Consider the following 26,307-nt stretch of genomic DNA (forward strand, 5'->3'; position numbering starts at 1 on the left):
AACTAATTTTGTGGCAAAGCAGAAGTACAGTATGACCTAGAAAATCAGGATTTCTAAAATCTGGAAACTTCTAAAAACTGGACTCATTAAAAGAAAAAAAATTTCCTAAATCGATTTAAAAAATAAAAAAACTTCAGTTCTTAATGAAAAAGGGTTCACATCCCTATCATAATTTTTGGATAAATTTTCAGCCATTTCCACATAGTTTTTTTTCTTTGAAGCCTTATGTTATTACTACATGTGAATTTCTATTTCGAATAATCTTTCAGGACACCCTCAATCGCAATAGTTCTAGCATAAATTCACCTAATTTGAAGATGGTTCACTGGTTATTTGTCATTTTTTATTCATATCCACATGGTTTTTTTTATCTAATTCTGATATTTTTAATATGATGTTATTACTATATGTGAATTTGATTTAAGTTATCACTTTTTGATGGGCTCGGTTTACAACGATTCCCTCACACATTCACTTTGTTCTTAGATTGGATTTTTTCAGCAGTTATTTTGTTTCTACTTTCCCCCCAGTTTTTCGAATGTATATGTTTTTAATACTATATTACACATGTTTAGAATATCAAGGTATCACGCTTAACCATTTGGTTTATCACGATTAGGTCGAATTCATGTCATTTTCTAATCAGTTTTCCTCCGTCATTCATCGTTTTCCCCCCACCATTTTCACATGATTTTTCAAAATAATAAATATGACACGCAAAGCTCAAGTTTGAGTAATCTTTCTTAACCTGCTTAACTCAGGATGATTGTATCCTAAATCCTTTTTGCTGGCTAATCCTATGTTCACTGGTTATTTATCATTTTACAGCCATTTCCATGAAGTTTTGACATGCTAGGTTTGCAGCAATTTAGTTTTTTTAAAAATCTTTTTCTTTCTTTATTTCACAGTTATTACCATTTTTTTGGCCATCATTTTCTGATCATTTTTTCATTGTTAATTAGTGTTTTTTAATTGTCATTTTCACATGATTTTTCAAATTATAGAATAGTCGGAAGGGCGCAGGGTCCATGTCCGAGAGTCCGTGGGTTTGAACCCTGCCAACCGAAGACTCCCTGTGTAGTAAAGTGACTGATGCACGTTAAATCTGTCAAGTCGCAAAAAGTCCTCCATGTTCTCATAACAAATCGATACCTCTGGGGTACTGGATTGGAGATCGATCGTTCTCTGATTCAGGTCAAAATTACGATCTGTGGATGAATGAATGTATGTATGAATGGGTCAGCCCTATAAAAGGGTGCGACGTATGGTGTGGCAGAAGTCGAATTCTTGGCTATAGATGGTGCCACCAGAAAACAAGAGCAATCGCACCCCGTCTGCCTAAACAAGTATATGTCAACAACAACATACCTGTAATCTGGAAACTTCGGAGATCCGACACTCTCAAACCTCTGACCATTACAGATTTTCGAGGACATACTGTATAATCTACAAAATTAGTCTCATATATATAAAACTGTAAAACTTAAAGAAAGAAGATTCCAAGTGACATTCTTTAGTTTTAAATAATTACTGTTCAGTTGTACCTACAAACCTTAATTTTTTTCTCTGTTGGGGCATTAACTAAGAGTTTTTAATGGAAAAATATAATTATTAAACAGCTTCTTAGTGTTTTGTAAATTGCTTAAAGCTAAAGTTCACCAAAATGTCTATTACACTAAGCACTTCAATTGAACTAGTATTAACTTTATAACCTATGATATCTTTTTTATTTACAATATCTATTTTCAATGATAGGAGTGTGGTCTAAAATAGCTAGTTTAATTTTAAATTAATTAACATCTTACTTTATCAAATAAAGCTATGTATAAAGAAAATCCAAATTGATCTGTTAGACCAATTTTTTCAGCTAATTGTGCACAAAGTTCTCTAGCAGTAGTTGCAGAATCAGCTAATAAAGTCTTTGTATTTCCATCCATAAATGTTATTGGTAACATAAGTGGTTTTTTGGATTTAGTTGCTTGCAACTCCAACCATGATGGAGGCTGTCCTCTAGTACCATTCATAAAAGTTCTTCGCAAACGATCTTCACAGTATGGAGCATAACCTGGAGGTCCTTCTCGAATGAAATTCAGTAAATATTTCACAAACTATTGAAAAGAAAAGAAAAGAAAGAAATTTAGTAAATGAAAGTGTACAATTTTTGATTTTGCTGGAAAAATAGAGAGGTAATAAAATTAATGTTAACACAGGTTTTACTTTTGTTTAAAAAAGCATAATTTACAAGTAAATCAAGTTGATCAATTAAATATGATGTAACTATAATTATTTAGATATTAATAATTTAAAGTACCTTGTCAGATGGAGCAAAACATCCAACACACAGTGAAAGTAGTATCCAACCACGTGCATGAGAGCTTTTATTAGGATTATTGGTAAGTTGTTTACAGATATGGCAATAAATTTCATCTCTGTAATTTAAAAAATTATTTTTAATACGACAATAAATAAAAAGAAATATTTAAATTGTATTTAACATTACTGTTTCCAAAGAAAACAATTCCAACACTTATAAAAGAATTTTTAAAATGAAAGAGAAAACTAAAGCAGTACCTTAGTTCATCACGCAAGATACCATGACCAATTATAAAATGGAGCTTTTCAAGATTTGAAGTAGGGCGGCTTTCGAGCCAACTACTGTATGTATCTGCAGCTAATTCTTCATCCTGCAGCTGGCGTCGTACATCTTCTGTTATTTTGTTTTTCTTTTTCAGGGTGAGAGAGACTAATTTATTTCTAATACTGCGGGATTTTTGCTTATTGTATTCTGTAGGTATAATAGACTGAAAAGTTATAAAAATTAATAATACAAAAAAACAGAAATGTAACATAAAACTTAAGTTAAAAGTTTACTTACAGCATCCATTCCCATTAATTGAGCTTCTTGAAATTCTTTGGTTTTAATGAAATTACGTCCAAGAGTTGCTGTGACTTTACTCATTACAGACGTGTTGTCCTGTACATAAAAAACTCAGCATCAATATTAAATGGTCATTTGGCAATTGATCAGTTAGAAACAAACAATTTGAGAAATAAAATAATCAGTCATTTTGAGAGATGTACAGCATCTTTTGTTTTACTTCAACTATGGTTTAAGTATGCTGAAACATTCTGTTTGATAACAATATTTAAAAAAAAACATACATACCCTTTCCATTGTATGAAATTTAGGTTCGGGTAAATCCCCCATAAAACGAAGAATTGTAATCCACAAAGCTAATGCAGCCTGAAAAAGAATAAATATAATTATAAGAGTTAAATTGCTAAAAGATAAAATTAAAACAATTTTGATAAAAAGGATTGCTCTAAAAGTAGTTCTAAGAAATGAGTATACATATTATTAGGATTATTAGTAAAAACTAATAAAAGAAGTATAAGCAAATAACTGCAATAGTTAAATGTTTAGTTTTTAAAATATTAATTTTAACCTCTCTTATCTACAATAAATATTTTCATTGAAAATGATTGCAATAGCAATAAGTGAACTTAAGACTTTGATAAAAAAGATAATGTTCTTGCACACTCTCATAGTTTTAAATTATCAGTGCGTTTTAAACGAACTGATTTTAAATTTATAAATTTCTTGTAAACTATTTATGAAAAATAAAGTTGTGGAGGTTAAAAAATAATTTGCACTCATAACAATTACACCAAAAATACTATTTTTCTTCTATAGCTTATCCATCCAGCAAATATGCATTTTATTATCAAATAAACATTTTGTTGCATAGAGGAATAGATAATATTATTTTTGTTGATTACTTTCCACTATGAAATGCATCAAAACTAAGTGCTAAGGGTTAAAACTAAAGAACTAAGTATTCAAATTACAATTCAATGTTCCAAAAGTATACTATTTAAATTAAAAAGGCAATTATATATTTCTCATACAGTTGAAAGTTTCAATATTTTATAAGAAAAAAAAATAATACTTGCCATACAATCTCCCTGTGTTGATAATTGCAAAAGAGGTTGCTTTAAAGGCTTCTTTTGATATTGATGGCTAGCATTTCCTTGGAAATATGTTACAGCATATTTTTGGAATTTATATTCAGATAAGTCTTCTTGATCTATAGGTGGAGCAGGTACAGAGCCTTCAGCTTCAGATGAAATTTCAAGAGCAGCTTCTCGAGACTTTTCTAAATCCTATTTATTAAAAATAGAAATTAGAAATGTAAACTATACAATCTTTATAAATCAAAAATGCAAAAGTAAATATAGTATATTGGCAATTTAAAAAATTTATTTTGCAATTTACGTTTGAAATTTAAATGAAAACAAAACTATAACAACTTGTTAAATTTAAAGAAATAATATTGTAACTTGTACTTACATAATGTGTTGTTCTCACATTATATAAGCATAATACTGTGATGCCACAATTGGCATACACATATTTATTTTCTATCTTTTAAAATTTCTTTCATTACTTAAGCTGATTTTTTATTAATAGAAGAATTACATTTAAAAATAAATCAAAAACTTAATCTTTTTAAACGAACATAAAATATTTATTTCTTCTCTTCCAGATCAATGTAACGGATACTTTCTTTTTATTTCATTATTATGCAGACATATTAATTCACTGTCGCCTCTAATCGAAAATTAATTTTCAATTTACAATAATTTTCTTCATAAATACATCCATATTATGCTCACATAATGGGAAAACAAACTTCGTTTAAGTTTTTAACAAAAAATTTCTTCTTTAGAACATAATATGTTTCAATTATGAAAGCCTCTAAAGTTACATTAAGGCAACAAGTGTGACAATTTAAATCAAATATCATACAGTAAGAAGAATAAAAAAGAAAATCAGTTTAAAACATAGGGAATTTTTTAAAAAAAAATTAACTTATACTTTCAAGTAAAAAAATATTATTTAGAATTTCTATATGCAACAAGTAAAACAAATGTATTTGACACAAAATACTAAAAATTTCCTAGATCTATAAACTTACTCATTAATTTACACATTTATTACCAGAGATTTGATATGAATGGTGTATTATCATATAGTATAAAATATTCGATAATGCAGTAGGGCATAAATTTATGATTTAAAAAAACATGTGATTCAAATGAATGATTTTTTTACAATTACATATTTTTAAATCATGTCAACCCTGCTTTTTTATTATTTTTTTCACATATTCTGCAGCAGTTCTAAGGGATTGTCCTCCCCCCCCCACACATACTCACAAATTGGCAATAATTGTAATTTTTATTAAAATTAATTTCTATGACATAAATTTTGAAAGTTTACATAAAGTTCCATGCTGTCACTATAAAAATTATATTTCTGATATAAAGGAACATTAACTGAAGTGAAATTAGACACATTTGGAAATATAAATTATAATAAGTCGCATGAATTATACATTCAAGGAATAGTAAAAATATATTCCTGATTTAGTAAATGTAAAGAAAATTTTTTAATCAAACTATTAATTAGTCTTGAATTTTTGGCAGCTCTTAACTGTCACACACTTCACCGCCCCCACTAAGCACGGCCCTGAAAAAGGGTATCTCAGAATTACAAAACCTATATTTATCTACAGAAGGTCAATTTCTCCATGGGGTTATATAGATAGAAATACAATTAATTATTGCTTGCATAAAGATACAACAATTTAATTAATAAAAAAGTATACTATACATGCCATAATTATAGCATAATGTTTAGCAAGGAAGATTAGACAAACAATACAATAAATAAAATGTAAGTATTTCACCTTAATCATAAAATATTTATATTGACTTTTTTTAAGCAAAAACTAATTAGGAAAAAAAGAAATTAGCTTAAAATTACAGAGAAATAAAGAAATAATTACTTTGAAAGCTGTAGGAGCAGTTTGATCACTGTTAGAATCTGTTCTAGGAAGGAAATCAAACATAGCATCAACCTATGAGAAAAAATACTTTGAGTAAATGATAATCCAACTAAGTAGGAAGTATATTCATTTCTAACAAAAATTACATTACTTAAACTTCATGGACAAGTTTGTAATGTGGAATTTTTTTTATCAGTGTCATTTTCCTATTGAATTTTATGTAAAAAAAACTAGTTTATTATGCAAAGAAATACATTTAAAGACAGGAAAAAAAATTAAGGCCAGAATGCTATATGTAATAAATTTTTATTATTGCATGTATTATTATATTATTGAATGTCATATTCATATCTTAATAAATGTTATAATTAGTTTATAATAATTTATTAGATCAGATTTTATTCATTTTTTCAAATTAGTTTACTTATAAATAAAATAAATCCACTATAGAATATAACTTACCAGTTTGGAATCATCTAGTTGTTCTTCCTGACGGTTGAATGCATCAATAATTACAGCTTTCTTGTGTTCAATATTAATTCTTTCGGCAACTTCCTCCTCATGCAATCGAAGCTCCAACTCTTGAAGTCGTTCCTACAATATGCAAATGCATCAAAAATTAAAGAAATTTTTTACAATCAATAAGAAGTTAAGATAGTTTATTTTCATAGGTGGTGTGATACATGCATAACATGGTAAATATTATAGAAAAGAATTGGCAAAATGAAATGATCCATTTTGATTTCATTAGTTTCTTTTGAACTTTTTCCTGACTACGCCACTGCAAGATAGAACAAATTGTAAAACTTGACAAAGAGTGGCAGAAAAGTTCTAAACATATTATTAAAATGAATGTTTTTCATGTTAGTATATTTTTATTTTCGTTAAGGTCTAAATAAAGGATATACATAATCTTAACAAATCAAATTAAAGTTTGAAGGAGAAAATAAAGTTAGCTTGTAACCATGTTAAAAGAATATTAATAAAAGAAATACAGTTTTAATAAAGTTACATTATAAGTTACAAAAAACTGAGGTATCCTTCATAAAAAGATAAAAGATAGTTTTTTTGTTAACTTTTTAAAATTTTAGAATGTTAAATAAAAGAGAGATTAATAAAAGAATAAAAAAATTTATTTTTAAAAGATAATTTTATAAGGTTAGAGAAAGCTAAGGTACTTTTTATCAAAAAATAATTATAAAGCTTAAGCTTATTTTAATATCCTAAACGAATTAAGCAGATACTTCAACATATAATATGAAATATTAAATAAAAGATTAAAACAAGAAATTAAGAGTTTTCACTATTAATTATGAAGAAAGCACAGTGAAAGATTAAGTAATCTATCAATAAAAGAAAAATACCCTATATTTCTGCTCAGCTATTTCTTTTGCCTTCCTAGGATTCATTTGTTTTCTCAGCATAACTTCCTCCTGCTCTCGCATTCTTAATGCTTCTAGGCGATGACGATTCTGAAATAAATAAAAAAATAGAATACCAATTTAATATTTTGCCTTCAAAATAATCTAACATGCAACAAATATTTCAATTTTAAATAATTTAGATAACAAATTATTTATCAACAAATTTTTAGCATTAACTGTTAACAACTAGAATAATTTAAGAATTGCAAGTTTTTGAATATAGCATTCATTTACTATTTTTCCCAGTTTAAACAAATAGTGACGAAAGAAGAAGCCATTTTCTTTCTATAATGAGCATCCAATTATTTATCTCTAACTCAGGTCATGTGAGTAACCCTGTGTTTCCCATTGAATTTATCTAAAGTAAAAAACTTTTCTTTGCTTTCTTGGCAAAATCAAATTACTCTATATTGAAACATCTTCCTGTGCTTTTCTAAATCAGTTGTTCTTGAAAGTAGAAGTGTAACTTATTCATTTGTACCCAAATATTTTTAAACATGATATTAAAACAGCTGAAACAAAATACAGTAGTACGATGCACCAACAGCTTATTTAGCTTTTTCCATCCACTCTACAACTCTTGCTCTGAGACTAAAGAAAACAGTATGCCAGAAATAAAAATCTATTCCATGTTTTCCCACTTAAAACAAAAATTAAATTCTTCTACAATGATCTTGTGTGATTTCTTTATTTTTATCACCTTGAGCTTTGAAATGATATATGATATCACTAATGCATATAAATCTTGCTTCTTCTTCTATGCTAGAGCTTAGCTTTGAGGCAAAAGGGACATTGATCATCAAGTGGCCAACTTGTTTTACTAAAAGGACAATTTTTCCTTCGCTTGTCTTATAAAAATAAACTTTGAATTTGAGGTTTAATTTGTTGTTAATAAATAATGAACTACACATGATTACTAATTTTCACTTAATTACTAATTACTTTGTAATTTTTTAAAAGAAATGTTTCAGAGAGGGCTTTGGTAAAAAAGATTTCCCTAGATAGTATGCAGCAGTACATGACCCATGGCGATATTTTAAAATTTTTTTATACAACTTTGTAGCTTTTTTGCCAAGAATTACAGTACTGAAACTCATCAGTAAGAGACAATAAATAAAAAAAACATTGCAGATAATTAAAAAAAACAGTTATTTCTCAAAACCTTACCTGTATTTTTAATTTCCTATAGCGACGTTGTGCTATAACACGACGAACAAAAGCTTGAATCTTAGTTATTGCCCACTGCTTTTTCATATGTTCCCTTCTCACTAAGAAACCTCGACATCTGGCCTAAAATATAAAAGTAAATTAATCATAAAATTTTTATTGATAAAAATAATTTAAACAAAAATTAAATTTGAAATATAAATTTAAGGTTCAAAGTTGCGAGAGAGTATTAATCGGAGCAAACCTGTAATGTGACTATATGGCCTCTGAGATGTTTAAATCTATGAGAAAGTATTCTTGATCTAATAAGAGCTTGTAACCTCTGAAACCCAGTTTTCATCTAAAACGAAAAAGTTTTTTTAAGAAATATAATTATCAATACAATATTAATTATTTTTTACATTATTTCTAACAATCATTTGAAAAATACATATTTTTAAACATTATTGACATTCATTGGGATGAACATACGGAAAGTCAATATTAAATGGTATACCACTTTTTAGATAAAAAGTGATAATTCATTGCTTCAAACTCTGTGAGTAAAACAAGCCACTTTTTATAAGAGACATTTATTAATGAAGGATATTTCCAGGTCTCATTTAGTTTCTAAAAGGAGAAAGACATTTAGAATAATCATGACTACAATAAAATATTTATAGTGAAGAAACATATAATTCAAATCCTAAATTCACACATATTTAATAATTAAAAAGATAGCTTAAATGAAAAAAAATATCACCCATAATTAATCCCACATTAACCCCCACCTTTTTATTTCTTTACAACTTGTTATTGTTGGAAAATAAAATCGTTTCGAAAACATAATTTCATACCTGCCAACTTTTAATCCCTTCCATTATGATTTTTCCCAGTGGTATTAAAATGGAACAAAAATTTCAATTTTAAGTAAAAAAATATGTTGTATTTGAAAAAGCTTAAGCTGCCTATCATGATAGTAACGCATATTAATATATATGCTTAATTTCTTTAAGAATAGTGGTGATGAAAATCATTTAAAAATTTAGTTTATAAAAGAAAAAAATAGTATATATTTACTACCACTTTAAATATAAAAATAAAATTTTATGCCAAATGCGTAAAAGTTGGCAGGTATGTAATTTCATAGAAACAAATATTACTTTTTGGTAATTCGTACAAAAAATACATAAAAATTACAATTTAAAATATAGTTTTGTAATATTGTGCAATGTACTAATCTTAATAGCTGGTAGTAATAAACTACAGCAATCTTATAAGTTATTTTTTACACAAGTCAAAAGCAAAAAGATGAACAATCCATAAACTGGATAATTTGTACACAGATAAATTGATAATATACTGTATATTGGTGCATAAAGCAAAACACAATTTTAATATAGTATTTACACAAGCTCTGTCAGTATATACTTACATAATTGTAATGTTGTTTCTGTATATAACCACGCCAAAATCTCTGCACAATTATTGCACTTTGTCGCATTCTCAAGAAACGTCGGCGATAATACCAGCCACGAATAGCTTTTTGCAGTATTAAAATCTTTCTTGTTAAAACTCTATCTCTTTCTTGTTCCAAAAACAAATCATGAGCATCCTAAAACAAATAATGTTGGTTATAACAACAGTAATTCATTTTAAAACATAACTATATTTATCAAATTAAGGGTTTGTTGTTAAAAGAATTAGCTCCTTCAATATATTATCTCGCATTAACAAAACCAAATCTTCAATTTGATCCCAGAAAGATAAAGCATAGTTTTTGACTTATTATCCGTTTAATAACTGTGAAAAAGTTAGTCAGCTACAGGGTTTAAAGCCAGACCCAGACACGATTTGTCAAGAATAAAACCCTCATACAAAAATTTGTCTGATCTATTTTATTTGCTAATATAATAATATGGTTAAGGTTTCTAAACATTAAAGTAAGTTGGTACAGCAACAATTTCAAAATGAAGTTTTAAAAATGAAAAGATAAAATTTTGCTAGGGAAAAAAATATGCTGCATGGAGTATGTATTATTTTGTTACAAATTAAAGCTCATTTATAAAAGATAATACATAGTCTTTCATTGATCAAAATAATTTTAATGCATCTTATTTGGCCCGGGATAGCCCGGTCGGTAGGGCGCTGGGCCCATATCCAGGAGATTGTGGGTTCGATCCTCGCCGGCCGAAGACTCCCCGTGTAGTAAATGGTGACTGATGCACGTTGAATCTGTCGAGTCTCAAAGTCCTCCATGTTCCCACAACAAATCAATACCTCTGGGGGTACTGATCCAAGAGTTTCCTTGTCTTCTGGATTGGTTCAAAATTACAAGGCTACGGAGTTGAACGTAAGTAGTCGTAAACCCATGAAATTGGGTCGGCTGTTCAACGACGGTTATAAAATAAAATAAAATGCATCTTATTTAATAAAACTAAAGTAATTAAAAAAAGTATTTCTTATTCCAATTTCTCATTTGCAAATTATTTCTCTTATGTTTGTAAGAAAACTTTAAAACTAGAGCTACCCTTTTCTTTGTTGCAACAAACACACCAATCATTTGATATTCATTGAAATTTTATTTTCCAATGGTCTTGACTACAAACCTTAAGGAAAACTTTGGTGCGTCCAAGCTGATAGTCAGTTTTACCCAAAACAATGGCACATATTTTTATACAGGCAGCCTTGCAGTCAGTCTTATGAGCTGGTCCAACACCAGGGATAAGGAATCGATACCTCTCAACAAATTCCTTAAAAGTATGTCTAATAGGATAACCAGCACGTCGAATGCGAATTGTTTCCATCATTCCAGAATATCGCAGTTGCTTACAACATAGCTCTCTATCAAACATCTGAAGAAATATAAGAATTTTAATACAATATTGTGAAATGCTCAAGAACAAAAGTTTACAAACAATACACAATGTTAGCAAAGGGAAGCCTTTAAATATATAAGAAAGAATTTAACTAATACTAAAAGGCTTAAAAGGCTTTTCATCTAGAAAGAAAATCTTCTTAACAACAATATAGTTAAATAGGAAAATAAATGTTATTTGACAACAACTTTTTAGAAATGCTTGGTACCATAAAAAAGTAGCTTCAACTGTTAAAATGTAAAATTTATAATTCAATACCAAATTACAAGAAAATTAAGCTATAACTGCAATAATTATATACACTAAAATTAACAGACAAAATAAAAAGGCAATAGACAATATTATAATACACAAAAATCAAGATGTTCCAATTTATTAATAAAGACAAAGATTCACGTACACAATTCAGTCATAAAAAACATATTTACCATTGGTTTTTTCAATTCATTAGGCTTAATACATCGAATAAAAAATGGGTGACACTGGCTTAGAGTTCGCATCAAAGAGTCTAGAGATTTTTTAAACTGAGCACTAAGAGTTGGAGTTTTCTTTCTTGTATCAGTTCCCTAGGCAACAAAATAAAACTAAAATTTTAAAAAAGGAGAAACAATAAGACAAATATAGCAAAATTATTTCAGTCAGTAATACAGGATTAGTAGTGCTTAAAAATAAAAATCAGGAAAATTTTTTTTTTAAAAAATCAACACATTTTTTGTACAATACATATATTTTAGACTATTAAGGAGAGGAAACGAACGGCAAAAATTTTTTGTACCGCTACTTTTAAAATTTTGTTTTGTGTAGTACATATCTTTCTTTCTACACAATTAAAGAAACATGGGCAATATTCAAATTAAAAAATAAAATTGAAACAAGTTGATCAGAAGTGATTTTAAAAATTAGTAATTAATGGGAATAATTAGTAAAACTTAGTAATTAATGGACGGTTCATAAATTTGAACTAATGTATATTTACGATTTTCAAGAATTATTAAGTTTATCATTATTAAATAAAATATAAAGATATAAGCTTTCCAAAACGAATAAGTTTTAAGGAGCATAAAAATAGTGCAATAAAAAAATAGTGAATAAAATCCCAAGTTTAATGAGTATTTTAACAACTTAATAAAGTAAATAAATAATAATCATTAAAAGGTTTGACTGCACTCTAAAAAAAGAATGCAAAAGACTTTATTACTTCATATTTTTAAATTATACAAGCTTAGGGTGAAAATTAGGAATTCTAATTTGAAACAAAAATCAGGCAAAATCAAAAACATTGAGGAAAAAAACAACTTTTGTCAAACAGACGGGGATTCGTGGAACCATAGCCTCTTTTCTTAAAAAAAAATAAATAGTTAAAAAAAACTTTGTCTGTCTGAAAACGCCTGCAAATGAAATCAAAATAATACACTATATATTGAGTCCTTTAAACAACTTTAATAATCAGAAATCATTTTAGGTTCAAAATATTAGGTAATTTATAACAGACAAACTTACAATATACAAAAAAAAAACTTATCGTAGAAAATAATTCTGTAAAAAGGGTAGGGTTAAGGAAATTTTTGTTCCAATACTGATTCAATAATTCGTTCTTCTGAGAAAACGATAAAGATAAAGAAGAGGTTCCGTTTTTCATGTTAACTCCTTTTAATTTGAAAGCCGTTTTGAGTTTCATATTCTGAATCTAGTTTTTCTTACTTCTTTTATAGTGAAAGAAATTTTCAAAAAGTCCAAGCAATTCCTTTAAAATCACATGTTTGTCAAAATGGTATGCTCAGAACAAAATAAAGAAAAAATTGGAAATACCATGACAGAATGCTAAAAATCAAGAAAAGTAAGGACAGAATATTTTAAATCAGGAATATCAGGAGAGCTATGAACCCTGGTAATGGGCAAATGTTCTTTAAATTCAATGATAAAATCTATGTCTTAAAATAAAATCGCATGCAAAAACTATCAATATTAAACGATAGACTTTTAAACAAAGTAACTATTGAAAAAGCAACAAAAAACAACAGGATTAGCAACATGCAAAAACTGATATTGTCCACAAACATTGATGCAAGCCCAAAAATAAGACTTTTCAAGAACTATTAATGAAAATTACAACAAACGAAAAACTATGCATTGCTATAAAACCATGCAGTAATTTCATTAAAAAAACTATTTTATGTAACATGATTAAATTCATTTTATTTTCTGTTTAAAAGTATTTTTCCCATTTTTAAAGGCACCAGCTTAGGAACACATAAATAAATTAAAAAGTCTAAGTAAGAAATTTGGTATTAATTTACATATTTGAGCATAAAAAATCGTTTAAAATAAAAACAAGTAAAAATTAATCTTCGTTTTTTTTAAAAATTTTATCTATTAACATATGAGTAGCTAAATGTATGTATAAATTACTTCAATCAATTATTAAAATGTATTGAAAATTACTAGAAATGATCATTTATATTAACATCATTTTATATCACATTTAGAAAGGCATACCATTCCAATTTCATGCACAAATAAATTTTGCAGAAATTTATTATTTGAAACTTGAATAAGTTGGATCAAATCAGCACTAAATGTATCCCTATTCTTTTCCAAAAATCCTACATAAAATAAAACAAAACCATGCAAAATCAAAATCATACAAAAGAATAATAATAAAATAAAGAATTGATTACAATTCATTACATAAAAATAAGATCAAAATGAAACACATTCAACCTTAAATAATTATAATAGCATTCATACTTTTTAACAAGGTTCCTAAAGTAAAAAATTAACTTGTAAATAGTAATACTGTACAATACTTAATTTGAAAATCACATGCATTTAATATACATGCAATCAAATTGATAAACACCATTTTTACTAAAAACGTAAAATGTAAGCATGCTGCCCGCCAGACCCTTAAAATATGCATGAATGTGTGAACGGGTTTCATTGAAAATTTGTCACCATCGCCAAAAATTCCTAATTATTGCTAAGAAAGAAAAAAATCATATGCCTTTTTAAAATATAATTTGTCTTTTTTGAATATCCGAGGAAATTCAAAGCCAATTTCAAATTACATTCACATGATCTAAACTCACACATCATGATTCCTATTTACGTGGTTTACGATCGCACATCCTGTTTTGCATTGTCACTTTTTTCTTGTTTCATGAAATATTGTTTCAAATTAACTCGATTTAAATGCCGCTTTAATGATTCGTGTTCAAGTGACTTAAAAATGATGCACTGAGATTCCTATTCAGGCAATTTCCAAATCAAACATAGGGATTAGCATTTATGAGATTTTAAAATTAAATGTCGAGATTCGTATTCGCGTGGTTTACAAATCGCACATAAAAATTTATATACACGCAATTTAAATAAATAAAATCTCAAATCGATATTTTTATTAAAACATTGATACCATTCTCTGGATAGATGTTTCTAACATACACTTTTTTATTGAATAAATTTAGGTATTTTTTTAATTATTTAAAAAGTGCTTTCGCACTGAACTTTTTTGGATTTCCATTTTCAGCTTTTTTGGTTTTTATCAAACTTATCCCTGTGGTACGAACTAATATAGTGTTCTATAAAAATTAAACATTTTTTAAAAATCTGTGATTTTGAAACGAATTTCGCCAAAATGAGGTGGAGATAAAAGTAGTTTCAAGAGTTAATCAATGTGTGCAGAAAGTTTTTTAATTGTGATTTTGGGTTCACAGATAGTTTTTCATTTTATATTTCATAGTTTTTCATTCTAAGTCTGTTTTTCCACAAGCAATAAAATACATATAAAAATATTAATTATTAACACTGCAGTAAAAGAAGAACAAAGAAAGAATTTAACCTCTTGTATCATAAAAAACAACTCCTGCAAAATGATTGAGCCCAAAAGAAGTATTTATGTCAGATTTTGGCTTTAAGTAGTTCTTATTGCTGCCATGCATTTTATGTAACTTGTTTAAAAGAGTTTGATCTGTTCCCTGAAAATAAGATAAAATAAAGTAATATAAAATACTCCTTATTCTTAACAGTATACAATTTTTTTAAAATTAAAATTAAGTTACCTTAGGAAATTTACTTTCTTCATCAATTAAAGCCATAATGTTCATTGGTTTAACTGCAATAAGGTCTAAAGCTTCCTGGTTATCAACAAACTCTATGTGCTGCCAATTTATTGCTTCAAGATTATATTCCTCTTGCTCCAGCTTAAAAATATGTCTCACAAAAAATTGTTGTAGATTTTCATTTGCATAGTTAATGCAAAATTGTTCAAAACTAAAACAGAAAAATATTTAAATTAAACTTAATTACCTAGTTTCATGAAAAATTATATCTTGTATTTTAAAGTTTAACAGGAAAAACTTTGGAGATCAACAAGTTAGTTATTAACAATAAAACAGTATAAAATTGCAGTTAAATACAGAACAATAAATAAACTTACCATATTTTCTAGAATAATAGCTGCATTAGGATTATAAGTATTTATTTTCATCTCTCACATATTTTAGATATCAACAAATGCATAGTTACAATAATCTTTTATTTCATTTACAAAGAATGAAATCTTTATGTGAAAGAAATATGAAGTTTTATTTCTTCAAAATATTCACCAAATTTTTTAGTTGTTTAATATCCAGTAGTATATTTTTATTTCCCTTTTATTCAACATCCTTTCTTCAATAAAAATGATGAATTGTGATAATAAGATAATATGCTACTTTTAAGATTTGTTTTGATTTTTAATCAATATCATTATAGAAAGAATTCTTTAAAGGGGGGAGGGGGTTTGCTTTTACTTATGCCTATGAAGTGTGAGAACAACACCTGCTGTTCTTAAGCTTTGTGTCAAGTGCTTATGGTTAGTGGTCTTTGGAACAATAACACTATTGCTTATGAAAGAGAATAAAAGGTGTAAAATGACAAAAATTAAAAATGATTTTGCCAGAAGGGTGCAATTTAGTAAGAAAATTATTTTGCTAACACTGATTCAGCAATTAGTTCTTCTGAGGAAGATAAAGGGGGTTTTGCTTTTTATATGATACAAGCATCGGATTTCACTTTTTGAGTAAAAGTATACTGGTTTTAACATTAATCGATCTAATTTTAAATATTTCATTTTTATTGAAAAAAATCAAAAAAGACAAAATATTCAAATGATTTTTTTTCAGAAGTTGAATGTTTGTTGAAAATGATGCGTTCTGAATACGCATTAATGATAAGCATTAAAAAAATCACGAGTATCAGGAAAAAATATTTTTTATCAGGAAAATCAGAACAACTTTAAACCATAAAAATGTAAGCATGAAATTAAAAAATTATAAATATTTTTAGAAAAAGTTTCAATTAAAAAAAATATTAAAAATGAATTTTTTAAGTTAACACATGTATAAAAATAACAACCTGTTAACAAAGAAATTTTCAAATCCGAATATGTCTAGAACTCCAATAGATGTTCTATAATAGCCAGCTGAGTGCTTCGGTTTGTAAATAGCAGAGTTTATCTTGTTAACGATCCACACAAACATTCTACCATAGATTCCTTTCACAAATGCATCTCTTACATCTACTGACTGGGTAGTACTCATATTGGAAACAACTGCATCACCATGAGCAAATATTGTCCGTGTAGTTAATGCATCTATCATGTGCAGACTGTTAACCTATATTTTGAATAAAATTGAAACATGAATAAGAAGTACTTTTTCAGACAAAATATCAATGCATTCTTAATATCAAATGAAACTAAATTACATACTTCAAGTAGTCTGGCTGCACTGTTCACACTACCGGCATTAGTTATTTCTGAAGCATCTAAATTATCAATTATTGTACCTAAAAACATATTTTTTTATTAATAAAACGTGCCTTTTTCACATTAAAAGAAGAATAAAATATAAGCTTTCATTTAGTTCTGAAACAAATTTAAAAAGCCTAAAAAAGAAAAACAATGTGTCAGAACATTTTCCAGAATCTAGTCATGTAAGCATAACAAAATATGGATTAACAAAGTTATTTGCTTAACTATACTACATTTAAACTATACTGAAAAAAAAAAACTAAAACTGCTACATAAAATTAGAAAGTAAGTAGCTGTAAAAACTTTATCAAAAGCCTGAGCCTTGAAATATACTTTAAACTAATGAGTACAAGCCCAATATTACATTCTCAATTTGTTGCTTCTATGCTGCCTACTTTTATTTATAATATTGCATACATCATTTCTATGCTCCACGTAGAACCGATTTAGTGAAGGTGCTTATGTATGTAAGCACTTTCGTAGTCATCCTCAGTAGTAGTCGTAAATTCAAAATTAGGTCAGATGTTCAATGACGGTTGTAAAATAAAATTACCTCATTATTGCATGGAAAAAACATACATAGTTGGTCACATTTTATTTCTTATTATATTTAAAATAAAATCAGCAACACAATCATGAGATTGTGAAGCTGAGATATCTTCCATAAGATTTCAACATATTGGTGATTCAAGAGGGACAATACCTCATAGCATATCTCACAAATACAAATTTCAACCAATAAATGAATTTCATACAGAATAACAGAAAATCAAATTAGAACAATTTTAAAAGGGATAAAACTTTTCTCCAAGTTGTTCTTTATAAAACAGTTCAGTCTTTTAAAGGGCAAAAGAAAATTAGGAAATGTGTATAAACTTATGAAATAAGCATAGCACATATCATATGATAAAGAAGGTTGAGTAATTTTAAAGGTTAAACAAAATAGAACTTTGATACATATTTAATGAGAATTTAATCCATGGCCTACCTTTATATTTGATATTACCAAGGTGTAATAAAGCACTAAGAATTTTTAGAATTTCCCAAATTTCTTGGTCAGAAAACATAAGTACTTTCATAGCAGACCTTATATCTGAAAATTCAGCTGTATCATCTCTGCCTTCACAAGTGATGCAACCACCCTATAGGAAAGAAAAGTAAATATAATGAGAAAGTTAAAATTACAACTTAAAGGTAACTAAAGTTTAAAAAATTTTATAGAGTAATTTACCTGTGTTAGGTAATGATATTTGGAAGCATCACTAATTTCAAGTTTTTGCTTTTCTTCTCGACCAAGACCAGCTAACATACAATAAAATATGTGGTAATTTCTTTCATCGGTAGCCTAATAAAAAAAAATTATTTTGGAGAATGTGTGAAAAGGAAAAATTCATTAAAATGCATTGCAACAAAGTTAACTAAAACCGCTTTAAGCTGAGTATTATAAGTTTCAAGGTGGGTCTAATAAATTAAATAAATACTTAATTTTTTTGTAAATTAAGTTCTAAGTCAATGATTAAGCCAATCTTGATGCAAGCGTCAAGAGCCAGATGTCAGGAGCCAAATTAATAACCAGTTCAGTGAATCTCAATTAAGAAAAGCTTAGTAAGAGATTAAACTTAATACCTTTTTGGAAATTTGGAGTAATCTTCACAACCATCAATCATCACATTTTAATAAAATTATGTATAAAGATTGTGTTAAAATTTTAACAAAAATTGAACACTACCCTGAATGCTATAGCATGGAATTAGCAAACAGAAATGACATTAAACATATTAACCCATTAATGCCCTTAGTCATTTTCAAGGCTGGCACTCTGATGTTATTTCTTCAAGGAATTCTTTAAAATATATCGATACATATTTTTAAAAAATTTTATCATGATCAGCATACATATAATTTCATTAGATAATGTAATATTTTTTATTTATTTTTTATTTTCAAGTTGGGTTTAAAAGTAGCTTTAAGTTTGTGTAAGCTATAATAATTAAGTAAGCTATAATAGTAAGCTATAATAATAACTAAAATAATTAAACAAGTATTTCAGTAAATATTTTATTAAATATTATGGTTTTCCTATAATTTTTGATAATTAGATAACTATAGGTTTTACATAGGTTTTTAAAATTTCCTAATTTTTCAAATAACACAAAAGTGTAAAGACCAGAATTATTTTTTGTAATGAACATTTCATTATATAATGAACATTTCACAATGCTTAATATAAGTGTATGGAATATAAATGAAAAACTAAGAATTAGGCATAAATGGAATAAAATTAGAGTTACTTACCTGCCCAACGATTCGTGATTTCTCTAATAAATATTGGTCTATTCTAGCACCTTCAATTATGCCTGATTTGTTAAAGTGAATATCAATATATTTTCCAAAACGACTTGAGTTATCATTTCTTATAGTTTTAGCATTTCCAAAAGCTGAAATTGAAATAAAGAAGAAAGAAAAAATTATGGATCAACCAATATCCATTTATTTTAAGGCAACTAATTCTAAAGATTGATTTCCCAATAAAGCTATATGTAAAAAAATTATAATAAATAAATTAAATTCAACACCACTAGAATGTAGATTAAAACTGAATATATAATAGATTGAACTACAATAGATACATATAAAAATTAAAATTTGTTAAAGAAAAAAAACACTGAAAATAATAATGTCATCTAATTTTTTTTCACTTCACTGAACAAAAAAACTCTTAATTCTCACGGATGAAAAAGACGAGGAAATAAATCAAAGTTGCTTAGAAAAACAACAAATGTTAAATACAGCAATAAAAGTTTAAAATTGAATGAACTCATTGTAATAATTTTAGTAACAGATTTCATATAAAAAGTTCTGAATATAAATAATTGTCTATCTGTTAAGTCTGTTATAGAAGTTATTTACATCTAAAGTAAAAATCTGAACGGCATTTAAGAAGCAAAATCATTTCAGTGCAAGATAACAAAGAAAAAGCGTAATTTTAAAATTTACCAGTTATGAGTTAACTATTTTTCTTGGACATATAGGTCGAATCACGTGAATTAAGAATTTAACAGATTAATGATAACCATTTCCAGCATTTTCTTAGATGGGCACTTTTACACTTTCTGTTTAATAAATTCCATAGTATTTTACTTTTTTGACTTTGTGTAACCAAAATAATAAATTATCTCATTTTGAAAAAACTATAAAGATACATGTTTACTAAACTGTTTCATATGTACTTTGTAGCAAAGAGAAAAAATTATACCTTCCAAAATAGGGTTTGCTTCTAAAATTTGTTGTTCAATCCATGAATGTTGTCCACTTATGGCAGCTAAATATTGCAATATTAGTTTAGTACTTTCCGTTTTACCAGCACCACTTTCACCACTATAAGAAAACATTTTTAAAAAATTAACACTTGAAAACAAATTTATAATTGAAAGAAAACAATTACAGCACATGATTAAATATGTATGTAACCCTTTGTTAGTCAACCTGCTGGGCAGGTGGCACTTCACTCAAAAGCCTAAAAAATCTATTTTAATTTGTATTAAAATGGTAACACAAACATACCTGATAATGATGCATTGATCTTGCTTATAGCGTTTCATATTATTATAGCTGTTGTCTCCTATGGCAAAGATGTGAGGTGGTAACTCACCAATTTTCTTATCTTTATAAAGTTTTATTTGTTCTGCTGTGTAAATGGGAAGGATTTGATATGGATTAACAGCAACCAAAATAGAGCCTGTGTAAGTCTAAAATCATGAAACAAAAGTAATTATATTCTTGAATATTGTAAAACAATTTAAAAATACACAAAAAAATATGAATTTTAAAAGATTTAATACTAACATAAATGAGATTTTCATTGTATCTGATTAAAAGATTCCTTAAAATTCCAGCTTCATGCAAATCACCTAATGATATCATATCTTCCACTCCTTGAATTGAGGTAGGATGCATGGCTTTGATCCTTCTCTCTGGCGTGAGCCATAGATCCTAAAAAGTGACATAGTTGAAGTACAATATGAAATAAATACAATAGGAAAATAGCTTTCACTAGGTAAAAAATATCAACCTTTCCATCATCATCAATGACTTGTATTCTCCTTCCCTCAGCAGATGTTACTCTTGCACCGATGGCAACATCAAATTCTTTTTTCGTTTGAGGTTCTATCCAAATATAATCTCCCTAAAATTGCAAAGAATTAGAAGTTCATTAAATATATTAATGTTATTAGATACATTCATTTGAAAATTTCACAATTTTAAGTAAATACTAATTTTAATACGAACTGACACTTAAGTATCAGTTCAAAAAGTAGCATTTTGGCTCATATATTATCACATGTGAAATCATAAAAAACAAATTCTTATTACTGAAATTAGATATATATTTTACTATAGAAATAGCCCAAAATAAATCATAGATTTATCGAATTCAGCATACAAGTGTCATGGAGCAAATACAGCACACTATTGGAAACTGACCTAGCTTGCATGTAAGTATACCTTTATGCTGACATATTTTTTTTTATCTTCATGAAATCTGTAAAATTTTAAATGCAATGAAGTACAATAGTTTTATAAAAGTTTAAGCTAACTGGTAATAGATTTTTAAAATATTAGTATAAATTATTAACCATTTGCTTATAACTTGCACAACAAGTAGGCTCAAATAACAAGCTTTAGCATGCTAAACACCATATTTAGAAGTTTAATATCAAATAACTGAAATAATTGATTAAAAAAAAGCTTTGAAAGATACTCAATTCTTTACATTTTTTACCTAAATTAATTTTGAAAAGAATTTTTTTTTAAAATAATATTTTATTTGGTTTCATCATCATCAATAGCTCGACAGCCAAGGGTGGGCCTTGGCCTTCTCAAGAAGTTTTTTCCTAACTAACCTTTTTCCTGTTAGTGTTTTTTAGTTTTTAGCTTTTAAGACCAAAAGGTCTTTTTCTAGGTCATCTATCCATCTCAAATTCGGCCTGCCTCTTTTCCGTGTGCCAACTGGTGTGATATTAAAAACTATTTTTGGGGTACGGTCTTCATCCATTCTGATAACGTGGCCTGTCCATTTTATTCTTTGTCGTTTAATAAAGTTAATAATGTCAGGTTCATTATATGAGTGATAAAGCTCTAGGTTTGATCTTTTAAGCCATACACCATTTTTTTTAAATTCGTCCAAAAAATACTTCTCAAGAGCTTTCTCTCAAAGGTACCCAACATAACCTCTACTGTACAAGATATGATCCAGATTTTTATTTGGTTTACAAATTATATTTTCCATGACATAGCTTTTTTTCTTTCACTCTAATTTTTCATAAACGAATTTTATTGTAAGTTCAAAAAACTTCTGTTTAAAAAAATTAATTTAAAAAAAAAAGATACAATTCCAGAAAACTAAAAAAAATTAAAGGAAAAAAATCTGTGAATAAATTACAAACTAAAACTACAACAATTCGAAAAAGAAAAAAACTTTGTTTAATGGCAAATGAACAGAAAAACAACAATGAAAAAGGTAGTTAACGCGAAAGTAGGTTTTTGGTTTATCATGTAAGTTAAGAAACCAAAAAGACATTTTTTAAGATATTTTTTGAGAATTCATCAACATTTTGTCAGTTAGAGGTAAAACTAAATGAGAAAGGGTTAAAGATAGTAATCATTCTTATGTGTAGTTTGCACACCAATTACTCATTGGCAGTTCAAATAAAAGTAATAAAGAAAAAGCCAGCAATACACATTTTATTAAATTAGCCATAATAGCAATAAAATTAAGCAAATGAATTGGTTAAAATGTTTTAGTAATAAGTGTTAGAAGTGATATATTAATAAATGTTAAAAATATTTTATTTTGTGTTTAAGTAGGGTAAACCAACCAGTGAAGGAACACAACCCAGTGAAGGAACATTTCATATATATTGATTAAAAATAAGAATTTGAAACTTTTTCTTTAGATTGATTGGCAACAATAGCTTACTGCCAAACAATAGGAAGTCATCTAGCAATGTTTTGGATTACCTGGTCAAATAGACTTCTCTGGAAAAATTTTTGAATTTGTTATTATCTCTGCAACACCTTGTTTCTTTGAAAAAATTATAAGGTGAGTGTTTGTATTTATATGTTCGAAGTGGAATAAATTGCTTGTAATAGTTTTATTTTTCTCACTGTGAAAAAGAGAATTCAAAATATAGATATCGAAGTTACGTTTTATTTTTTTTTAAAGCATCATAGCATAATAAAGTACTGAGATAAGAGGGTGTTTATTCACTGGATCACCAAACGATGAAAAACCAGTGAAGGAACAAGTGTTCTTTAACTGGTTTTTTTTCTAAGTTAATGAAAATAAAAGATAAAACTTTAATTTTCCTGTACCTTTAGTGATGTTCCGCATCAAAAGTATGTTAAAAATATGAAAAACAACTTCTAACCAGTGAGGGAACAGACATGTTCCTTTACTGGGCATAGATTTCCCAGTGAATGAACAGTATGTGTTAATATGCTATAATTTCAAGAATAAGCTTGTTTTTAAATATTTGTATGGCTTATAAATTCATAAAGAGCATTAAAAAATACTCAAAATTAAGTGTTCCTTTACTGGGTGTTCATTCACTGCTAAGAGCGGTTCCTTCACTTAGTCTTCTAACTACTTGTTATTTGAACCTCCAAAACTTTAAAACAATATAATGTAAGTTTTCTACAATTTTACATAATTTGCAATTAGTAACAAATATGTTGACACTGTCATTTAACTTAAATTGCGAATTTTGAAATTAATATGATTTTTTAAAAGGGAAGCGAAGCTTAAGTGTTCCCCTTCAATGGTTAGTTTACCCTATTCAATTCAAGTTTAAAAGTTGTTCAATAATACAATATATTCGTCAGCTCTAAAATTCTCAAATCCGTTCAATTTTTGATGCAGGAATGGTAAATAATATTCAGTATTGGCTTTAAAATAAGCGCAACATTTATAAAAGTGGGTTAGTTGATTGTGGAGTTCAATGGCAAAAGTGACAATAAGATGGTTTTATGTACAACAGTAAATTATCGCGGCAGTGAAAAAGAAAATTAGAAATTTTCTTACATCTTCTTATTATAATTTTCTTATGATAATATATATTTCTTTTAGTAATAATTTTCTTACAATGATTAAAAATTTTCTTCTTGCTTATAATAAGACCTAAGACCACATGATCATTCCCAAAGGTTTTTGTCTTGTATGAAATTTTTGAGAATATTGGCGAGAAGCTTAAATAAAACTTTCACATACAGAAATTCCGATCAGAAAGTAAGTTAATATAAGAATATATAATTTCAAAAAAAATTATAAATATATTTTTCAAACAAATGCAAAAAAAAAAAAATATCAATAGTTTAGTGAACATGAAATCTAAGTCTCGTTTGGCGCCCCCACAATCTAGAGTTACGGCGATCGACCGCCGATCGTCATTGAGAATATCATTCTGAACACCCACTCTATAAAGACAAAACATTTACCCAAGCAAGAGTAAACGTAAATTAAAAAAGTATACAACTTTTTCATGTTCATAACTTTCAATATTAAGCTCATTATTCCTGCAATAACTTTTCGAAGATGTTACGTAACTACTGTACAAAAAGAGAAACATTGAGTCATATAACGCTGTTGGATCAATCTAAATGTGAGCTAACACAAGTACAGCAATAAATAGTATTTCCCCATTCAATAAATGATGGGATCAGCTGACTAACAATGAAGCTACAGACCACAATTCTTAAACGTCAAAGAGTCTTGATGTTCTGCTTGGTCAGCGATGCGTAACATCTGATATTAATCAAATTCCACTAGCGATTGTTAATAATCATTTATTTATTTAGAACGTTTTTCAAAGTTCAAACAGTAATTTTTACCTAACGTACTTCAAAGAGAAATCATTCACAAAAAATATTAATTTTCTTTACATGAAGTCAATAATGATGATGCTTAAAAATAATCGTATTAAAAATACTCGCTTAAAAATATTCGTGAATTAAATGATGATGCTAAAAAATTTGCATCAAGTATCTAATTTTTTTTAAGAACATCACATTTATTTCTCAATAAATACGATGGCTCTTAAAATGGTAAAGGCTTCTAAAAAGTGCCTCTTGTCAGCCCACAAGAGTTTGAGCAAGACAAAACAATCATTGGCCTTAGGAATTATTTTGTCTATTTCTCCTGGTCAACACATAAAAATCTATAAAATAGGTTCAGTTAAACTGATTTTCTGAGTAGCGTGTAAAATTTTATGCTTTGGTATTATTAATTTTATATTAAAGAAGACGTATGATGAAAATTGTCAGGAACTATTCATTCGATTTCGCTCAAATTTTGTATTTTGCCATGTAAAATTACATACAGACGTAAAAATTTGTATACCATACAATTCAAAAAGTTTTTCGACTACTATTAATGAAAATAATAAAAAATAATAGATACTAACTAAAATTTCTCTTTTTGCATGGAAGTATCCTTGAATAAGCGAATTTAATAATTGCGTGCAAAAAATTTTCAATTTGCTTTATAAGTTCTCGAGATAGGGCGAAATACGTAAAAAATTAACATTAAGGGTTCCAAACGTTGGGAGTTTCATAGATATAAGGAACCCGTAAGAGGAAGTGAAGGTCCTATCTTTCCGGTGGCAACGAAAAATGGGTTACTTTTTTCAATCATCGTGGCGACTTTTTCTATCTGTTAAATCGCCACATCGCCAGTGTTCGTGTGCTTTGTTGTGATGGCTTGTTAATTTCACGTGTTGAAATTTTACTGCACGGGATCGATATCTAATCTGTTGTGGTAAGTAAAAATTATTAATTTTTTGTATTTATTTTTAGCTAATTAAATGTGAAAACATTGCATAAATGTTTATATATTACGTTCTATAAAGCGTAAACACCATTCTCGTGTTATTTTCCAATGAGAATGAATTTTATAATGCATTTATAACTCCACTCTTTTAGAAAATTATTTTTATGTGCTTAGCATTAATTGATTGAGTGGTTATTGTTTAAAAAATTTGTAAAATAATTTTTACAGAGGGAAATTTCTGATAACCTAAAAATGTTTTCATATTGGAATATTTATTCTACCGAATGTTTTGATCATTAAAAATGTTTTAGTAAAATCTGCGATAATATAGCGAAAATGAGCTTGCATAAATTTTAGGAAATTATATAGTCTGTTATTTATGCAC

General features: G+C 27.5%; 1 protein-coding gene across 4 annotated transcripts in view; it reads right to left on the reverse strand.

Annotated features, from left to right (window-relative positions):
• ck (unconventional myosin-VIIa ck) overlaps window positions 1-26,307 on the reverse strand; it is an 89,290-nt gene that overhangs the window by 19,299 nt on the left and 43,684 nt on the right. For 3 of the 4 annotated variants that reach the window (XM_016072360.5, XM_016072361.4, XM_087155973.1), the window contains exons 3-28: window positions 21,168-21,281; window positions 20,942-21,088; window positions 20,660-20,844; window positions 20,352-20,473; window positions 19,391-19,533; window positions 18,327-18,440; window positions 18,084-18,237; window positions 17,054-17,130; window positions 16,699-16,958; window positions 15,363-15,573; window positions 15,143-15,278; window positions 13,798-13,904; window positions 11,730-11,867; window positions 11,032-11,277; window positions 9,858-10,037; window positions 8,688-8,783; window positions 8,444-8,566; window positions 7,217-7,324; window positions 6,315-6,446; window positions 5,853-5,924; window positions 3,955-4,164; window positions 3,167-3,244; window positions 2,876-2,974; window positions 2,572-2,801; window positions 2,312-2,429; window positions 1,806-2,108 (exon numbers count right to left, since the gene is read on the reverse strand). In XM_016072360.5, the coding sequence (XP_015927846.1) occupies window positions 1,806-2,108; window positions 2,312-2,429; window positions 2,572-2,801; window positions 2,876-2,974; window positions 3,167-3,244; window positions 3,955-4,164; window positions 5,853-5,924; window positions 6,315-6,446; window positions 7,217-7,324; window positions 8,444-8,566; window positions 8,688-8,783; window positions 9,858-10,037; window positions 11,032-11,277; window positions 11,730-11,867; window positions 13,798-13,904; window positions 15,143-15,278; window positions 15,363-15,573; window positions 16,699-16,958; window positions 17,054-17,130; window positions 18,084-18,237; window positions 18,327-18,440; window positions 19,391-19,533; window positions 20,352-20,473; window positions 20,660-20,844; window positions 20,942-21,088; window positions 21,168-21,281 (3,903 nt within the window). Of the gene's footprint in view, window positions 1-1,805; window positions 2,109-2,311; window positions 2,430-2,571; window positions 2,802-2,875; window positions 2,975-3,166; window positions 3,245-3,954; window positions 4,165-5,852; window positions 5,925-6,314; window positions 6,447-7,216; window positions 7,325-8,443; window positions 8,567-8,687; window positions 8,784-9,857; window positions 10,038-11,031; window positions 11,278-11,729; window positions 11,868-13,797; window positions 13,905-15,142; window positions 15,279-15,362; window positions 15,574-16,698; window positions 16,959-17,053; window positions 17,131-18,083; window positions 18,238-18,326; window positions 18,441-19,390; window positions 19,534-20,351; window positions 20,474-20,659; window positions 20,845-20,941; window positions 21,089-21,167; window positions 21,282-25,557; window positions 25,677-26,307 lie in introns of those variants that run through there. The other variant, XM_087155974.1, reaches the window with a different exon arrangement.

Source organism: Parasteatoda tepidariorum, chromosome 12 (assembly GCF_982258835.1).
Source record: "Parasteatoda tepidariorum strain Cologne lab strain chromosome 12, Ptep-v5.0, whole genome shotgun sequence".
NCBI classification, from domain to species: Eukaryota; Metazoa; Arthropoda; class Arachnida; order Araneae; family Theridiidae; genus Parasteatoda; species Parasteatoda tepidariorum.